General features: G+C 33.8%; 1 protein-coding gene across 1 annotated transcript; it reads right to left on the bottom strand.

Annotated features, from left to right (window-relative positions):
• Window positions 1–463: 463 nt before the first annotated feature.
• On the bottom strand, window positions 464–13,448 carry LOC113051827 (excitatory amino acid transporter 3-like). The gene is made up of 12 exons (XM_026215954.1): window positions 13,196–13,448; window positions 9,570–9,710; window positions 8,216–8,308; window positions 8,022–8,136; window positions 6,491–6,533; window positions 6,300–6,404; window positions 6,035–6,219; window positions 4,218–4,325; window positions 3,288–3,410; window positions 2,486–2,680; window positions 2,250–2,384; window positions 464–1,875 (listed from the first exon to the last, which is right to left on the bottom strand). The coding sequence occupies exons 1-12, from the start codon at window positions 13,293–13,295 to the stop codon at window positions 1,635–1,637; spliced, it is 1,584 nt and encodes a 527-aa protein (XP_026071739.1). The 5' UTR covers window positions 13,296–13,448; the 3' UTR covers window positions 464–1,634.
• Between the last annotated feature and the right edge of the window lie 5,639 nt (window positions 13,449–19,087).

Genomic DNA, 19,087 nt, shown 5'->3' with positions numbered 1-19,087 from the left:
CCCTAGTTTATTCAATAAATATAGTTTAAAATCTAGCTTCTGAGTACTAAGTTATTAACCCAACAATAGCGGGGTCAGTTAATTTTTTTGAAGTGGGCCGCACAAACATATGTGTTTGGTTGTGTGGGCCGCAAGTTGAAAAAGTTTGGGAACCACTGTTCTATGGCATTGAGAGAGCTGTTTTAATGACATGGGCCACGGCATGCCACTTTTTGTGCTTTGTGCTTATTTATGTATTACACTAATGTATTTTTGCATTATTAAAGGGGCTTTATATTCATTGATTCATTTCAGGGAATCTCTCCAAGATTAGAGTTCTCCACAAAGACAACTTTCAGTGAACAAAAGATTGACTCATTTATTATCTATCTATCTATCATCCATCTATAATCATCCATCCATCCATCAATCCATCATCTTTCTATCTAAAGTGAGAAAAAATAATCTGGGCAAAGTCGATTTATGGATTTTTTTCAGGTGTTGACATACTTGTCTTTATTATTTTGTGGATACACATACAGTACCTGCTGAATCATACAGCATGACTAATTTGACTGCTGTACTGTTTAAATACAGTTGTACAATGGTGTGCTTTACGGTGCTTTTTCAGTTCCAGAACCTCAAACACAGACCATTAATGCTTCACATTGATTGTTTTCTCTCATTACTGATATAACCCATAGTATGAAAAAATTAAATACTGTAAAATAAAGTTAAAAATGGCTCAATGGCAGAAATTTGGCACGGAAAACATTATCAGTGTGGTCTTTTAAAAATATTCTTCAAAGTAGCCCTAATTCAACAACAGAAGAAGTAAAATAATAAATTGGTGGCTTGCTGAAGAAACCTTTAAAGCTTGCCACTTTCATGACAAAATAATTGTGTACAAAGGATCTGATTTTCATTTTCAGTCCAAAGGCTATTTCAGTACTCCACGTTAAATCCTTAACATGCAACGTTTGTATAAAAAATCAACACATTAAATTTGGCACAAATCTGAAATGAAAGACACGCAAAGCTCATAAACATTTGGCTTTCAAAAGCAAGTGCAAATACAGAACTGGCAAACATTTCACACGTTACTGAATTTGGAACTTGAACGTGATTTGCGAAGAAAAAATGTGAACGCGGAAGTTTTGATAACCTTAATTAAAGTCATTAAAGTCAGCGTTTTTGGAGTATAATAACATTGGCTAGTTAGCAACATGCGTACGTTACACAAATCTGCTGAGTTTCTTTCAAACCGATGCGCAATATTGCACAAAGCTCCTACTCATACACACAAATACGAAAATCGCCTACTGCTAAAAAGCTATTCGTTAGTACAAAACCAAAGGAAACAACTGTTGTTAATAAAAGAAAACAGCTTTGCATAATTAATGGAAAATATGTTAATGAGCTATGGAAGCACAGTTTTCTCACATCCGTATTTTTCCTCTCAGTCTAGCGGACACGTAAGTTCAAGAGCAAGGTTGAGAAAATGAAGGAAGGAGAACCGCAAGGGCAGGTATTGCTAATGTTTGCGCTCAATCATGTCCTCGCTAATGGCTTTCCTTCCTAGTCATGGCACTGGTTTTATGAATGGCTCCTACCTCTCTGGATGTCACTTGTTTAAAAGCGAGCGCCACGTGCCTCTAAAACTGCGAGGTCTCAGTAAAAGAAATAGCATCGCTTTTGTCGATGGTGAAGCCACCGTTGACGTAAGATTTCTTCTCACACTCGTCGTCGTCCAGCGTGGTCTCCAGGGCGAAGGGGTTGACCGCATCCACGTCTGAAATCAGGTCCATCCTCTCTAGTTCTCGCTTCGACAGCTTCTGGACTATTCCAGCGCCGTACGCATCTCCCAGCACGTTGATCATGGTACGGAAGCGATCGCTGATTTCGAAAAGAGATATCAATGTAAACTTTCACACTATAGTCCTCTTCTAGTCTTTTGGGTCACATGGTCCTTCAGAAATTATATACTTTCAAGTCTCGTCAAATTTAAGGATTCCTAGGAAGTTTGTATTTATAAGTCGTTATTACTAGTCAGGTGTTTTCAAGTCATTTGGTTGGAACTAGATGGAGGCTTATTTCCGTCACATGATGAAAAATCTGAATTATATCACAATTCTGATTTTCTGTTTCCAATTCTGAGTTTATATCTCACAATTGGTTAGAACTGCCAGATATAAACTCAGAATTGCTCATAATTCTGACGGAAAAAGTCAGTAAACCTGACTCTTTGGTAATTAAAAACATATACTTACAGCAGCCAATCGACAGCGATGATGAGGGTGACATCACTGGCAGGAAGGCCCACTGCTGTGAGCACTATCACCATGGTTACCAGTCCAGCATTTGGAACTCCTGCGGCACCAATGCTGGCGACGGTTGCCGTGATACTACGGAATGCACGTTTAAAAAAAGTATCATTCGGGCCTTTGTCCTTCATGAAGCCACTTAACTCTATTATATCACACCAGTTGGCTTATATCCCACTTACCTAATTGTAACAATCTGGCCAGCGTCCAGGTCGTAGTTGTTCAGCTGAGCTATGAATATAGAAGCAACAGCTTCATACAGTGCAGTGCCGTCCATGTTGATAGTCGCACCAACTGGAAGAACGAAGCGAGTGATTCTCTTGTCGATCCTGTTGTTCTCCTCTGCGCATCGAAACGTGACGGGCAGAGTGGCTGAGCTGATACAGTAAAGACTCTTGTTATTGCATAATAGCAGTTTTCTTTGATAGTTGTGGATTTAAAAAGTCTGTGTGCTCACAAAAACATCTAAAAATGAAAAGACAGATCTTCAGGAGCAGGACTGGGAAACCTTGCTTTAAACAGCTAGAAAATAACGATCAAAACACAACATTAAAGGCTGCTTTTCTGAAAGAGTTATTCATTGCATTTAAGAAATGAATGCCTTTTGCTTGTGCAGAAATTTACTAAAAATGTTCTCAGGATCAGAGGTGCACATTAGCTTTTAAGTTTTAAAAAGAGTTGTTTAAAATATTACTGTAAAAGAAAATACTCAAAGTGCAAACCGAACTTAATGTTCTTGGTCACTTAGTAACATTTTAATTGCAATTAAAATAAAATTTATTATATTTTACATTTATATTAAATGAGACTGGCTGAACTTTAGTGTGTTTTTGACTCACCAAGTACATCTTTATATGTAATTTCATAATGAAATATGGTTAAATTACTGCTGAAGTCTTTTTTAGATTGTGTCTTCAGTTGTGTATTCCAGCCTTTAGTCGACATACCCAGATAATACAGACGGCAGAATATTTGTCGTCTCACCTTGAGGAAATCATGAGAGCAGTCAGCAAGGCCTGTGCCATTCCCAGAGTGAAAGTGAATGGATTCTTCCTCACAAACACAAAGTATATCAGTGGGAGGAATATTATGGAATGGATGGCTAGTCTGTGAAAGGAGAACAAATTTTAAAAACAATCCACTACATTATCATAAGCAATGAACATAGGAATAGATATTTTACAATAAAGAACAATCTTTGTAAAATAAATCTTTAATTTCAGTGGAACTAAAAAGCAGTTTGGTGTTATTTTGCACAAATTTTGGAATCAGATCTGTGATTAAAACATAGATGAAGTAGATCGCTTCCATCAACACTTCTGAGTAGAAACTTCATTCAGTAACATTAGGCGGTTTTGATTTATATGCAGTTTAATTTCTGATGGTCGTGTTATTTTAATTTACTTTTGCATCTGCTAACATACATGATTGCTCGTTTCTACTTCTTCTTTGCCGTGTTTGATCCAGACATTCAATACTTTTTCAGAAGATATGTGATGGCGCCTCCTAATGTAAATCAGTGAAAACACTGGAAGCAGTCCACGGCAAAATTCGGTAACTGGTGCGGAAAGAGTTAAAAGCATCCAGTATATTTTTACCAAGGTCACTTGGATTTATATCCTCTGTAGTCTGAAGAGGTACAGTTTTTCTGTTCGACTCAGCAGTGTGCAACCCAAACACGTCGTTTCGGTTCATTCCACATGAGTGCATACAGCTACAGCATCTCCTGACTGATGTTCGGTCACCTACATCACTCAAATGAGTGGAAATGTGGAGTTGATGAAATCTATACTAAGCACATCTGCAGCTTGAGCAGTTTTAAATGTCCATGGCTCTTATCTGTGAGTGAACAGAGCCGACAGTAAATCTGCTCCTCTGCTAATCAACAAGAGAAGATTAAAGAAGCTTGTTCACCCGCTGAGCACCGTCACCATGTACAAGCCCATCTTCCTGAAGATCTCCCAGTCGTCCACCTCCATGATCTTGGCAGCAATCAGGAACAAGATGCCAACAGGCATGTAACTGCCGCAGAAAAAGTATCATTACATTTATAGTCAATGTTACTCATAATTCCACGAATATTTTCATTTACAGGCTGAGGTATCTTCTTACATCTTTTTTTCAAAACTCATAACTGTAATAAAAAATAGATGAAAGAAAAAGTGAGTAGTGCTTCCTGTGGGTGGTTGCTGGGGTGTATCTATTGGGTTTCTAAGGTATTCTGAAATGGTTGCTAAGGAACTGCTATGTGGTTTCTAGGCTTTTCTGGGTTGTTGCTATTCCGTTTCTAGGGTCATCTAAGTGGTTGCTAGAAGGTTGCTATGTGTTTTCTTGGGTGATCTTAGTAGTTGCTCTGTTATTTCTAGTAGTGTTAAATTTGTCAGCCATCTTTAATTTAGTCTTAGTGTTTTAATTTAGTCTTAGTCTTTTAAATTAGTCTTAGTCTAAGTCTTTTAATTTAGTCTTAGTCTTTTAAATTAGTCTAAGTCTTTTAGTTTAGTCTTAGTCCAAATCTTTTAAATTAGTCTTAGTCTAAATCTTTTAAATTATTCTTAGTCTAAATCTTTTAATTTAGTCTCAGTATAAATCTTTTAAAGTAGTCTTAGTCTAAGTCTTTTAATTTAGTTTACGTCTTTTAATTTAGTCTAAATCTTTTAAATTAGTCGTATTCTAAGTGTTTTAATTTAGTCTTAGTCTTTTAAATTAGTCTTAGTCTAAATCTTTTAATTTAGTCTTAGTCTTTTAAATTAGTCTTAGTCTAAATCTTTTAATTTAGTCTTAGTCTTTTAAATTAGTCTTAGTCTGTCTTTTAATTTAGTCTTAGTCTTTTAAATGGGTCTTAGTATAAGTCTTTTAAATTAGACTTAGTCTAAATCTTTTAAAGTAGTCTTAGTCTACGTCTTTTAATTTAGTTTAAGTCTTAATTTAGTCTAAATCTTTTAAATTAGTCGTATTCTAAGTCTTTTAATTTAGTTTAAGTCTTTTAATTTAGTCTAAATCTTTTAAATTAGTCGTATTCTAAGTGTTTTAATTTAGTCTTAGTCTTAAGTCTTTTAATTTAGTCTTAGTCTTTTAAATGAGTCTTAGTATAAGTCTTTTAAATTAGTCTTAGTCTAAATCTTTTAAATTAGACTTAGTCTAAATCTAAATTAGTCTAAGTCTGTTAAATAGTCATTTAATCATCAAATATCAAAGACCTAGATATGCACTCTCTCTACATTATGAAAATTGGTAAAAACAAACAACAAAGATTATTACAGTGAAATTCCTGATGGTAATTCCAGTAATTCCAAAATGCATCAATGTTTCTCTATTAAAACAACAGCGGTTGAGTAAGTGCATTTATTCATCAACCTCATCAGCAATGCTGCATGTTGATACAGTCATTATCGTTTCTTGACCTTATTGTTGTCTTGTCATCGTTTTGTTTTAGTCATGGAAAAAAGCTTGTCAATGAACATGTAACGTCATAGTGTTCGTTAACGAAATAAATACACCTAGAGTATTCTAGGGTGGTTTCTAGGGAGTAGCTAGGGAGTAATAGATGGTCTCTAGGAAATTGCTATGTGGTTTCGATAGTATTCTGGGTGGTTTCTACGGAGTTGCAATGTGGTTGTTAGGGTGGTTTCTTACTGACCCACGTCAAAAGAGCCCATCTTCAAGTCTGAGTATGAGCAATAATAGCGATAATTGTAAATAATGATTCTTGCTTGTAAGGTGTCAGAACTAACCACATAATAATCTGAACAAGTCTCATGGTAGCCTCATTCAGAGCATCAAAGAACTCCAGCAGGATTCGACCCCTTTCTCCCATCTTGCCGATGACCAGACCGAACGTCACACAGAATACGATCAGACCGAGAACATTAATGCCATCTGAATATGAGCCCACAATCTTGTAGTCTTTGGTCAAATTCTACAGAATAAAGAAGCCAGAAATCAATACATACATTCTCCATCATATATTCTCCATTCATTTTTCAGTCTCTCTCTCACCTGTGCCACTGTTGAAATAATTGTGGTGAACGGTGGAAATGTAGAAATATTGCTTGTGCTTGTGTTGGTTTTCAATGGTTCAATCTCTTTGCGCTGTGTCTTATACTAAAACACAGATGATGTTTATTTAAAATATGATATTTGCATAACTTGATATAACTTGATATAAGTTAAAACATATTATATTTTACCTGCTGAAAACAGGCTTGCACAAGATTTTCAGGAAACATATTCCTATGAAGAAAAGAGAAAAACAAATCACTTGTTTTAAGTGAAATTCATTATAGGTAACACTTTAGGGACCAATTCTCAGTATTAACGAGTTCACTAGCATGTGTATTACTAGCATATTGGCTGTTTATTAGTACTTTTAAAGCACATATTCTGCATGAGCATATTTTAGATCCATTAATTCTACCCCATTCCTAAACTTAACAACTACCTAACTAACTAACTATTTATAAGCAGCAAATTAGGAGTTTATTGATAAAATCATAGTTAATTGTGAGAACTGTCCACCAAACTAAAGTGTGACCAAATTATGTTATGTTGTTATGTTATATTATGTTATGTTATATGTTTTGTTATGCTATGCTATGTTATTTTGTTATGTTGTTATTTTATGTTCTGTTATGCTATGTTGTTATGTTATTTTATGCTATGCTATTATATGTTATTTTGTTATGCTATGTTATGTTTTTTCTTATATTATGTTATGTTATTTTGTTATATGTAATGTTCTGCTATGTTATGTTATGTTATGCTATGCTGTTATGCTTTGTTGTTTAGTTATTTTGTTTTGTCATGTTATGACATGCTGTTATACTATGCTATGTTATGCTATGCTATGATATGTTATTTTGTAATGTTATGTTATGCTATGTTATGTTATTTCTTATGTCATGTTGTTATTTTGTTATATGTAATGTTATGCTATATTATTTTGTTATGTTATGTTATGCTATGTTATGTTATTTCTTATGTCATGTTGTTATTTTGTTATATGTAATGTTATGCTATATTATTTTGTTATGTTATGATATGCTATGTTATTTTGTTATGCTATGCTATGTTGTTATGTTATTTTTATGTAATGTTATGTTATTTTGTTATGTTATGCTATGCTGTGTTATGTTATTTTTTATGTTATGTTATTCTAGTTTATTTTGTTATATGTAATGTTATGCAATGTTATGTTATGTAATGTTGTTATTTAGTTTTGTTATGTCATGCTGTTATGCTATGCTATGTTATGTTATTTTGTTATGTGTAATGTTATGTTAAGTAATGTGATGTTATTTTGTTTTATGTCATGATTTTATGCTATGCTATTCTATGTAATTTTTTCTATGTTTATTCTATGTTGGTTCTATGTTTATTATGTATATTTTGTTAATTGTAATGTTTTGCTATGTTATGTTATGCTATGCTATCTTATTTTGTAATGTTATGTTATGCTATGTTATTTTTTATGCTATGTAATGTTATGTTATGTTATGTTATTTTTTATGTCATGTTATGTTATTTTGTTATATGTAATTTTATGCGATGCTATGTTATGTTATTTCATGTGATCAGGACATATAAGCCATACCAAAAATGGTCAGTGCACAAGTTTGTTATTTATTGCAATGAATATCATGCATTTTTAAGTATTACTTAAGTTTTCAAATATGCATTTTTCTTATAAGATAGGTAGACCAAGGTGTGCAATTTTTTTACCTAACCAGGTCCAGTAAGGTGTCCACAGTGGTCACATTGGGAGTGCTTCCTGCTCTCTCGATATTATCAGCACTCTGAGACACCCCGGGTTTAATCGTCGTCACAAGAAAGATTCCTTTTAAGCACAACATCATTGTTGAAAAATCACAATTTATGTCTTTAAAGTTTATTGATCTGATTCTTACGTGACTCACCAAGAATGACAGCAATGATGGTAGTGGAGAGGTAATAAACCACCGCACGAAGACCGATCCTTCCCGACACCTCGGAGTCCAGCGCTGCCACTCCTTCACAAACAAGACCAGAAGTTATGACAACTTATGCTTTCTCCAAAGAGCATGAATGACCCACTTAACAATGTCAACCAAGAAAAAAAAAAAAAAAAAAAGCTCTGTAGCTACAGTTTTCCTTCAAATGTTTGGAAATGTTTGCCCTAAACGTGAGGTTTCAGACATTAACATCAGCATAAATCCCTATCTTTTTCTGATGATTTCCACTGATAAGGGACAACATTAAAATAATAAATTGAAGAACCTAGAAAAATTGCTATTTATAAAGCATCTCTAAACTGTGTTCTGATTGGTCTATTACACACTAAGCTTAATGGTCAATCGGTCAGATAAATAAACCTGGGCAAATTTAATCCAGTAATCAATTATCGCAGCTCCCAAACGAGCACATATGACTGTATATATTGGCAAGTATTATCGCTGGTCTTCAGTGATAACACCATTCAGTGTTATTGCCTTTATGCCGTGAAATGATAAAGATATTGTCCAAAACCCAGACTGATATTGTTCAAGACTTAAGACACTGAGTGCATTTCATTCTTTGGGACAACACTGTATACTGTACATATTTCAGCAACAAAATCTTTGGCTATACTATGCCAGCATTTTCTATATAAGAGTTTATGAGTGGGTTTGTGAGATGATTAAATCACAAAATGCAAAATTTAAATAAAAACATTATTTTTAAATAAAAAACATTTAAATAAACTACTTACTAAATGTAGGCAATATATAGCAAACTGATAAAAATATTGAATATGTGACCCAGGACTACAAAACCACAAAAAGTGTCAATTTTTCTATTTGAAAATCTGGAATCTGAAGGTGCATAAAAAAAAGGCCTTTGAAGTTGTCCAAATGAATTCTTATAAATGCATATTACTAATCAGAATTTAAGTTTTTATATATTTAATGTTAATGAACATGCTGTTTTTTTTATAACCCTGCTTGGCATAAAAAGGTAGGCTATGACTAATGTTCCATATATTAATAACTATTTTCAAATATAATATAATATAACATAACATAACATAACATAATGTGTTTTGTAATTATAGCTAGTGGCTGATTCTGACATTCTGTGTGACTGAAAAGGACAGAAGTGCTGGCAGTGCTGCGATTAGTTTTTTATGGGAGGACCCTCGTCCCTGAAGGTGGCCCTGGACACTGGTAACATAAGGAAAATATTTACAACCTCAGAATTTTCACAGCGAGACATAAATGGAGATAGTGTGATGGGCTGAAGAGGCAGCGATACCTGTTATCATGCTGGAGACGATGAGAGGCAGGATGACCAGCTTTAGCATCCTCATTAGGATTTCTCCTGGGAAGCCAAAGTACTGCTTCTCCAGCTGGGACAGAGAGGTGTAGTCCCGCACCAGAACTCCCAGCGCGATCCCTGCAGACAGACAGACAGAAAGCACATCAAACTGGCTGTTAATGAGAAGCTCTCAATTGTGCCTAATCTACATGAAGACTGAAAGAAGCCACACTGAATGTAAAGACCTAAATATTCCAGTAATATCAACTTGATTGTACTGTATCAGAATTATCAAATATACAAAGTGTCGTCCCTGATCTTCAGAGTGATTTCACAGTGAGTGAGACAGAACGTAAATCTCCAATCTCACTGACATTTAGAAAGGATGCTAACAATAAATAGAGCGAGCTCGTAAATCGTTTGTGATATCCAGGCCACAAATAATATCCCTGTATCTGTCTGCATTAACACGAGGTGTGCTGAATTAGCTGCTGCTGTTAAACTGATGAATGTGACCCTGGAGCACAAAACCAGTTTTAAGTCGCTGGGGGATATTTGTAGCAATGGGCAAAAAAACGTTGCATGGGGCAAAATTATCGATTTTCATTTATGCCAAAAATCATAAGGATATTAAGTAAAGATTGTGTTCCATGAGTATATTTTGTACGTTTCCTACCATAAATATATCAAAACCTAATTCTTTATTAGTAATATGCAATGCAAAGAATTCATTTGGACAATTTAAAAGCGATTTTATCAGTATTTTTTTTTTTAACCCTCAAATTCCTGATTTTTAAATAGTTGTATCTCGGCCAAATATTGTCTTGATCCTAGCAAACCATTCATCAACGCAAAGATTATTTATTCAGCATTCATGTGGTGTATAAATCTTAATTTAGAAAAATGAATATATTTTAGTGTCATTTTAAGTTTTTAACCTTCTTAGTTTCGTTCTTCTATAATGATGGATTTTGATACAGTCAGATATAGCGTTTATCAAACGAACTAAAAAGCTTTCCAATACCCTTAATGAAGTCCATATGACTGCACTGCAGCTACAGCAAATAACATTTATATTTATGTGTCTGTCTCCAATCTCCTTTTATAACCTCAGGCATAATTTACAAAAAAGTTGCACAGGAAAATCTTTGCTTTTAACAGAGATCAGATCAAATGGTGAGGTGTCGATATTACAATTATTTTGTAAAACATTACTTGCGATTAACATGCAATTATGTGAACAAGTTTTCACTTAAGTACTATCTTTTTATTCTAAGTAATAAGTAACGTATGCTAAAATGCACTATTTTTTCACAAGGGATGGCTTTAAACATCTTGAATGTTTAAAGTGGCTAAACCAAACCCAAGCTAAACCACAAACGCAACAGACAATTACAAAAGTCTCCGATGTACTGTAACATATCTTTATTACATGTTAGCTTATGACTGAGAAAATAAAAGATGTTATAAAACATTTGCTTTATTGTAGGTGACTGCACAAGCTTGCATGGCATCAAAACCATCTGTGTTTTGACCATTGCACAAACATGGCCATATAAATCCAGAAGACAAAATTAAATAATAATAGCATCATTTACTATAAGTTTTAAATCACTCAGGACTGAGTGTTTGTTATACATAAAACATTTACAGCGATTTTGGTTATTTTTATCATGTAAAAATGCAATCAAAGTAACATTATTATAAATATTATAATTGCAATAATATTGCACATATTATAAAAGTGTATAAAATAATACATGCATAGTACATTTTGAAAAGGTATCGCCCCAGTGACAACTTTTGTACCCTTTTTCTTGAGAGTGTGTGTACCATGCTTTTTTTTTTTTTTTTTCAAGAAACATACACATTTGCTATAATGAAATGGTTGTCATAAAGTCTATTTTTTTACACTTCTGCACACATACAAAAAAAAATGTAGGGAAGTGTTGGCATTCGAGAAAGTTGTCTCAGTTACTGTAAGGTTATATATTACACAAATGGCTTTTCAAAGCTGTATTTAATTAGACTATTTGTGAATACTGCCCTTTAAAAAAGTTTGTAGGCTAATAGCTGATAAGCAAACAAATGCACATAATTAAACCATGCTGGCATTCATTAACACAAGGTTCAACTGTGACGAGGATATATTTTAACAGAAGGGTTGAACCATGCTCTCAGAAAGTTCTCATGCTCTATATATTGTGATTTATTAATTACAGACATTTTGTATCACAGTTCACTATTTTCACTGCATGTTGAATTATTATATTGTAAAAGATGGCTTTTTTTAAGCAATAGTTAATCCAAAAATGAAAATGTGCTGAACATGTACTTATCATTAGGCTTTGCGAGATGTAGATTAGTTTGTTTCTTCATCAGATTTGGAGCATTGCATCACTTGCTCACCACTGGATGCTCTGCAGTGGATGGGTGCCGTCAGAATGAGAGCCCAAACAGCTGATGAAAACATCACCTTTATCCACACTACTCCAGTCAATCAGTTAACATCTTGTGTACTGAAATCTACAGGGTTATAAGCAACAAATCCTTAAGGCGTTTGATCATTTGACTGACTCTTTTGACCAAAATGTCCAAAAAAAATCCATAATAATATATATTCATTAATAATTCACAATCCATAATAGCGCTTCCTCCAGTGAAAAAGTCCATCCTCCCACATTAAAATTAACCATATATTTGCTTAGAATGGTTTTGGACTGTTTTCGCTCATAAATGATGCTTGATCTGTGCAGATTTCCCTCCTGATTGAGGTTAAATGACCTGTTCACTGGAGAAAGCTGTATTATGGATAGAGGACTACTATTTTAACATGGAAGCAATGATTGATAAAGTTAAAACGCTTTAATTAAGTATTTGTTTCTTACAAACAAGCAGCTTTTCACTTCACAAGACATTAACTGATGGACAGTGTGGATCACTTGTGAATTATAGTGATGTTTTTATCAGCTGTTTGGACTCTCATTCTGACGGCACCCATTCACTGCAGATGATTCACCGGTGAGCAAGTGATGCAATGCTACATTTCTCCAAATTTGTTCTGATGAAGAAACAAACTCATCTAAATCTCGGAGTAAATTCTCAGCAAATACAATTTTTTTGTGTGTGAACTTTAAATTAAGATGACATATTCTTTTAAACAGGGCTTAAGGAATTTAAACAGACTTTCTAAATCAGCAAATTGACTGGAATAAAGTGTGACAACTAGCCCCGATCTCTTTATATGCTTCAGTGTGTCACTGTTGGTGTGAGATGAATCGCAGAGATTGTCATACTGGAAGTCAGGTCACGTTTCTCTGTGCCAGTAGTAAAATATCTAGACACACACAGACTGATCAATGCCTTCATTCATCATTCACCCATCAACACACCTGCAGATGCATGCAGCTAAATGCAACAAACACAAACATTTGAATTGCTCTTCCACTGAATGATATCAAAACGGCGCAGCAGATCCACCAACCAGCAAACACAGACAGAGAATCAGCGCTGATTTTCATAAAAACAAATGCACTAGATAAATAATTAAGACGTGATAGAACACAATAATGAAACGAGATACGCGATGCAGAGAAACGTGAACGCGCTCCAGTCCATCTTACCCAGTATCACCGCACTGATGGTCGCTATGAGGATCCAGTTCCTCTTCAACATGCCCCTCACATCCCGTGGTCTCCGCTCTTTCTTCCCCAGCACATCCATGACGGAAACGCGCGTGAATGTGGCGAGGCTCGCGGTCTTCTGGTCGTCTCGGTCAGATGATGTGATGATGTGCGGCGGAGCTCCTGTGGAGGGAGGGAGGGAGGGAGGGGTGGTCTGCTTCTGTCTGTGACCGAGTCTCTTGATAACCTTTGCTCGCTCGTTTATTGCAATCTGATCTCTGATTGCCGTCATTTTGTGTCATAGGACCATGAATGACGTATTAAAAATAATAGAATTTAGAAAGCACAACATATCTCTGTCATCGTGCTTACTGTGCAATAGCGTTACAATATAAACATTCAATTCACTCGTTAATTAAACATGAAAAATCTTGCCTCGTTTTGTTTATACGTAGGTAGCTACTGTTTGGTCAGATTAACAATTAACACTCAGATTAAGAGGAAAGCACGTTCACACCTTTGCTTTCTTACAGTAAATACCTTTTTGGCAATAAGTGTTTTACTGTGAATTTTTAGTCTGTAAGTATCACAGTGATGGTGTTACCCTTATAGTCAAAAAGTGTAGTGACCAGGTTTTAAATTTTTTTTTAAATCTAATAAAAAAAAAAAACATGTTTTTGTAACCCCAGGTTAACCACACACACTGTGGTTACACAAAAAAAAAAATACAAATAAAAAATTACAAAATTACAAAAGTGACTAGTCACAGAAAAACAACACAAAAAAACAAAGCCGAAAGGGTATTTACTGTAAGAAAGCAAAGGTGTGAATGTGCTTTCCTCTTAATCTGAATGCCATATATATATATGTGTGTGTGTGTGTGTGTGTGTGTGTGTGTGTGTGTGTGTGTGTGTGTGTGTGTGTGTGTGTGTGTGTTGTTGTGTTTGATTTCCAGATTAAAGAATAAATAAATTCTCTATTCACATCTTTGTTTCCCACAAGCAGTTGCAATAAATAAATGCCCCCTTACCTCTTTGTATAATATATTAGGAGATGTAATAAGCTTCAGTACTTCTTCCCACCGGTGTCCTGACCCGCTCAGCTGAGGTCTTTACTCAGAGACTTGTTTAAAAGAAGTTTATCATCATCATAGGAAATGGTTTCACATAATTAAAAACAATAACTCATAAGCAAATACCAATAAAAAGTAAACAATGAGAAGTCTTCAGACCCGGAATTGCGGGATGGATGTGTTCGAATCATACCATTTTATAGTCACAAAAACAATACGTCTTCTCTATCAGCATTTCCATTTTCAGTGAACACTAACACAAACACCCACACAGATTTAGTAATTGCACATTTTTCCAGTAAAGCAAGCTAATCTATCTCTATTTTTATTCTAAACCATTACAACATCTTAAAGGCGTAGGCTAGGCAAGTAGCCATTTCTAAACTACGTCATAACACTTCTTTTTAGATAAGATAAATCATGTAATGGCTGATTTATACTTATGCGTCAAAACTACACCCCAAAGTAACATGCTCGTGGACATTTTTTATATAAACTGTTACATTTATTAAACTTACTGTAATATTATACTGTAAAACTAATTTACAGTAAGTATATAAGGCCATCATACTGTAAAATGAAACTGCGACACTATTACAGTAACTTACTGGCATTAGTGCTGCCAGTAAGTTACAGCAAAAAAACAATAAAAAGTCAAACAGTGTACGTGGCAGTCCTAACTGTTGAGCAAAAACTCTAACAGAAAGTAGCCTACATCTCATTACTGCCTTTTAAAGGGATAGTTCACCCAAAAATCAGTTCTCTCTTCACAGCAGTTCAGTCAGTGTACTGTTTGAGTTCATGAATTACTCCGGGATATTGGTTTGTTTGAACTCAGGGAGTGTCAGCCACGTTAAAAAAGTTAACAGCTTAAGTCATTTGTGGATTAATGTGTATTGGAGACGCGAACCGTTTAAAACGATTCAGTTCGATTTGGTGAACTGGTTCAAAAAGATCCGGTTACATCGAATGATTCGTTCACGAACCGGATATCACAAACTGCTTTGTTTTGAACTCTCTCACAACAGACACGGAAGAGAAGACAATGCTGAATAAAGTCATAGTTTTTGCATTTTTTGGACCAAAATGTATTTTCGATTCTTCAAAAAATTCTAACTGACCCTCTGATGTCACATGGACTACTTTGATGATGTTTTTCTTACCTTTCTGGACATGGACAGTAGACCGTACACACAGCTTCAATGGAGGGACTGAGAGCTCTCGGACTAAATCTAAAATATCTTAAACTGTGTTCCGAAGATGAACGGAGGTCTCACGGGTTTGAAACAACACAAGAGTTATTAATGACGTAATTTTGATTTTTCAATTAACTAACATTTTAAGGCCTTTCAGATTTTATGGCAGACATCTGCAATCTCAAAGCTCTAATTTAATTTTCGAGAGATTGTTACTCCAAATTAAAATTCACTAAATCCATAATTTCCTTCAGCATTCTCACAATTTTCTTATTCAAATCCCACTGTTTCTGCAGAAGTTATTCTGTAGACTTCTTACTCTAAAAAAATAATTTCCTGCTGTTCCATCAGTTCAGGAGCCGTCCTGTTTTTTTTCATCTTCTTCTCTTTTTAGACTTCTTTGCTTCAGTTCCTCTGAAGCTCTTCAACAAGAAGATAATCAAAATGAATTTCTAGTTTACCTGGTTCATTATTACAGTTTCTGCATTTAATGGATTATTTACAACAAACAAACAACAAACTCAGTCTGACCCGAGTTTGGTGGTTCTAGCTTGAAAGCTCTAGGAGGAGATACATTTTTACATTTAGTATCAGAAGAAGAAGAAGAAGAAGAAGAAGAAGAAGAAGAAGAAGAAGAAGAAGAAGAAGAAGAAGAAGTTTAAATAGGATTTCAGTAAGTTGGCTTTTCAAGCAAACTTAATAACAGAATGATACAGAATATACGGAGAAGGTGTATTTAAAAAATACTCGGTTTTATGTAATATAGCTAATGTTTTGGACAGTTTTGATTGAACATGAGCAATGTGTGGTTTCCAAGGTAATTTATGGTCTAATATTATTCCAAGAAATTTGTTTTCATTCACCGATTCTAGTACCACATCATCAATCTTTAAGCACATGTTAGTTTTAATTTGTCAATTACTGAATATATTGGTTTTACTTAGCTCAAACCATTGCTTGATTCTGGATAGTTCTCTGGTCACATCAGTAATTAGATGCTGAACATTATCCCCAGATACATACAGTGTTGTGTCATCTGTAAATAAGACACATTTTAACAAATCGGATACCTTACAGATGTCGTTGATATATAAAATAAACAACTTGGGACCAATCACAGAACCCTGGGGCACCCCACAAGTTAACTTATGCATTTCTGATTGATGATCATTAAAATGTACATACTGGTATCTATTGTCAAAATAGCTTTCAAACCATGAGTAAGCACAGCCCCTAAGACCATACTGCTCTAGTTTATTAATTAACAATTTATGATCTATGGTATCGAAGGCTTTTTTAAGGTCGACAAAAACGCCCAAAGTAAAGTACTTTTTGTCTAATGCAAAAGCTATATAGTCAACTAATTTAATATCTGCCATTAAAGTCGATCAACAGCTCCTGAATCCATATTGATCGTCCATTTAATATCATACATTTTCTATAAAACTATCAAGCCTCTTCAGAAAAAGTTTTTCCAATATTTTAGAAAATTGGGATTATAATGAGATTGGTCTATAACTTGAGTATAAATGACTGTTACCACTCTTATAAATTGGAATGATTTTTGCAATTTTCATCTGATCTGGAAACACACCAGATTTAAAGGACAAATTGAATATATAGGTAAGATGTTCTAATATTAAATGAATTGTATTTTTTAACTAATTTCATATCCATATCTGTCCAATCGGTTGATCTTTTATTTTTAAAACCATTCACAATCTCCTTTATTATATTTTTGGTAATGTCAGACACATACATGGAGGAAATGTCCCTACTGATATATTCACAACTCTTTATAGTTTTTACTTTTTGAGTAAGAAATGCCTTTTGCCAGATTGAAACCAACATAAACAAAATAGTCATTGAATTCGTTGGCTATCTCCTTTGGATTTCTAATAAGGACTTCTGTGTCACTTTTTAAATAACTGGGTCACTCTCGTTTGTTATTATTATTATTTTTTTTAATATAATTTTGTTTATTTGTTTCCAAGTTCCTTGCATATTTTGCTTTTGTTGTTCTAAGAGGGTGTACAAAAATTGCCTTTTTACTATTTCTAATAATACTTACCAATTTATTTTTATATTTTTTATATTTTTCTTCCGACTCAATAGTCCTTTTTTAATTTATTTTTTTTTATACAAATTTCGCATATAATGTTTTCTTCTTTTTGCATACATTTTCAATGCCTTTAGTTATCCATGGCTTTTTTTGCTGATTTATTTCCTTGGTAAGGGAATAGAATAAACAGTTTGTAAAGTATAAAAACCATTACTGCAGTCCTCATAAAACATAACAAACAATGTGTTTGTGTGTAAAGGTTTACATGCTTCCATTCCTTTAGTTTTTACAAAACAAGTGTATTTAATTGTATTGAATGTGCACTTGTAATGTACTTTAAATGGTAAATGGTTAAAATACTGTAATTACAGATAATAATAATAATATCATATCAAATACTATTAATGTAATAAAAGGTAATAATAAGAATGCACTAAAAGTTTTACTTTAACATACATATAAATCATTGTTTTAATCATAATCGTTGGTTATGTTTGAAAGAAGAACACTTATTTTGATTTTTTGAGTATCATACTAACATGTAAAGCACATGTACAGTATTTGAGTATAATGTGTCTTTAAATCCTACTCAAGTGGGTCAAAAACTCTCTGCTGCATATACACTCAAACATATATTAGTGTATGGAGTCTATATAAATGTATATAGTGTACAACACTGTGCTCCTGTGCTGAGTGTGGTTGTGAAACTGCTTTTTTATATTACAAATGTCAACTGTAATTGAATCAGTTTACTGAGGACAGGCCTTTACAACTGCATTTGTTTCTGAGAATGATTGTACAAATGAAATTATACAAGATATTGTTCTGATAATACAATACAATGAGCACAAAATATAATACAATATAGTGAACTTCACTGCCTGCTTGCTTTTTTAATAATGTTTAGTGAAAGACTGATAAAATGATATGCTCACATGAAGTTTTTTTTTTTACATTAGGCCTACATTATGTTTTTTTCCCCTTTCCCAAAATCTCTTTGTAGAATGTAATGCAACATTTAATGTGATATTGATGTAATAGCTACTAACTGTTAATTTAATAGTTCATCTAATAGTTGATAGTTAGTGTTTTGCCAGATCCTGTAATATATTAAAAATGTTGACAAATAACAACCGTTCACACTGCATCATAAGTTTCTCAACAAATTCAAGTACTAGTGCTAAACATGTTGAAATTAACAAATAATAATTGCTTTCATGTGAGTTAATACGAATCTTAAAGATGTTTAGTGTCATATAAAGGTGGTAAATCAAATTTAAAATCATAATTAAATGTCCTTTTTGTCCATTTACAATCAATTTAGGGACCGCTGATGAGAATTTGCATTAATGATTAGGGAGTTTTTCGCCTACTGTTCATAAAATCAGACATCTGGCCTATAATAGTATAGTAAATCCATGCATCATTATAATATAATTTTATCATTGTAAATGTATCCTCACAGTTGCAAAATTGTTAAAGAATATAAGTAATGATTTACTTCACAAACATGTCCAGTAGAGGGCATTACTTCATTAGTTAGTGGTGTGAATAAAACTAGT

The sequence above is a fragment of the Carassius auratus genome, chromosome 32 (assembly GCF_003368295.1).
Source record: "Carassius auratus strain Wakin chromosome 32, ASM336829v1, whole genome shotgun sequence".
NCBI lineage: Eukaryota > Metazoa > Chordata > Actinopteri > Cypriniformes > Cyprinidae > Carassius > Carassius auratus.
Note: the sequence above shows the minus strand (reverse complement) of the source record. Positions and strands in the feature narration are given on the sequence as shown.

Excerpts from the sequence above, each read along its gene's own strand:
- LOC113051827 (XM_026215954.1), bottom strand. The coding sequence starts at position 13,295 with ATGGATGTGCTGGGGAAGAAAGAGCGGAGACCACGGGATGTGAGGGGC. Across the intron at positions 9,711-13,195 it reads CATCAGTGCGGTGATACTGG|GGATCGCGCTGGGAGTTCTG; the intron begins GTAAGATGGACT and ends GTCTGTCTGCAG. Across the intron at positions 2,385-2,485 it reads GGCCAGATTGTTACAATTAG|TATCACGGCAACCGTCGCCA; the intron begins GTAAGTGGGATA and ends TGCATTCCGTAG.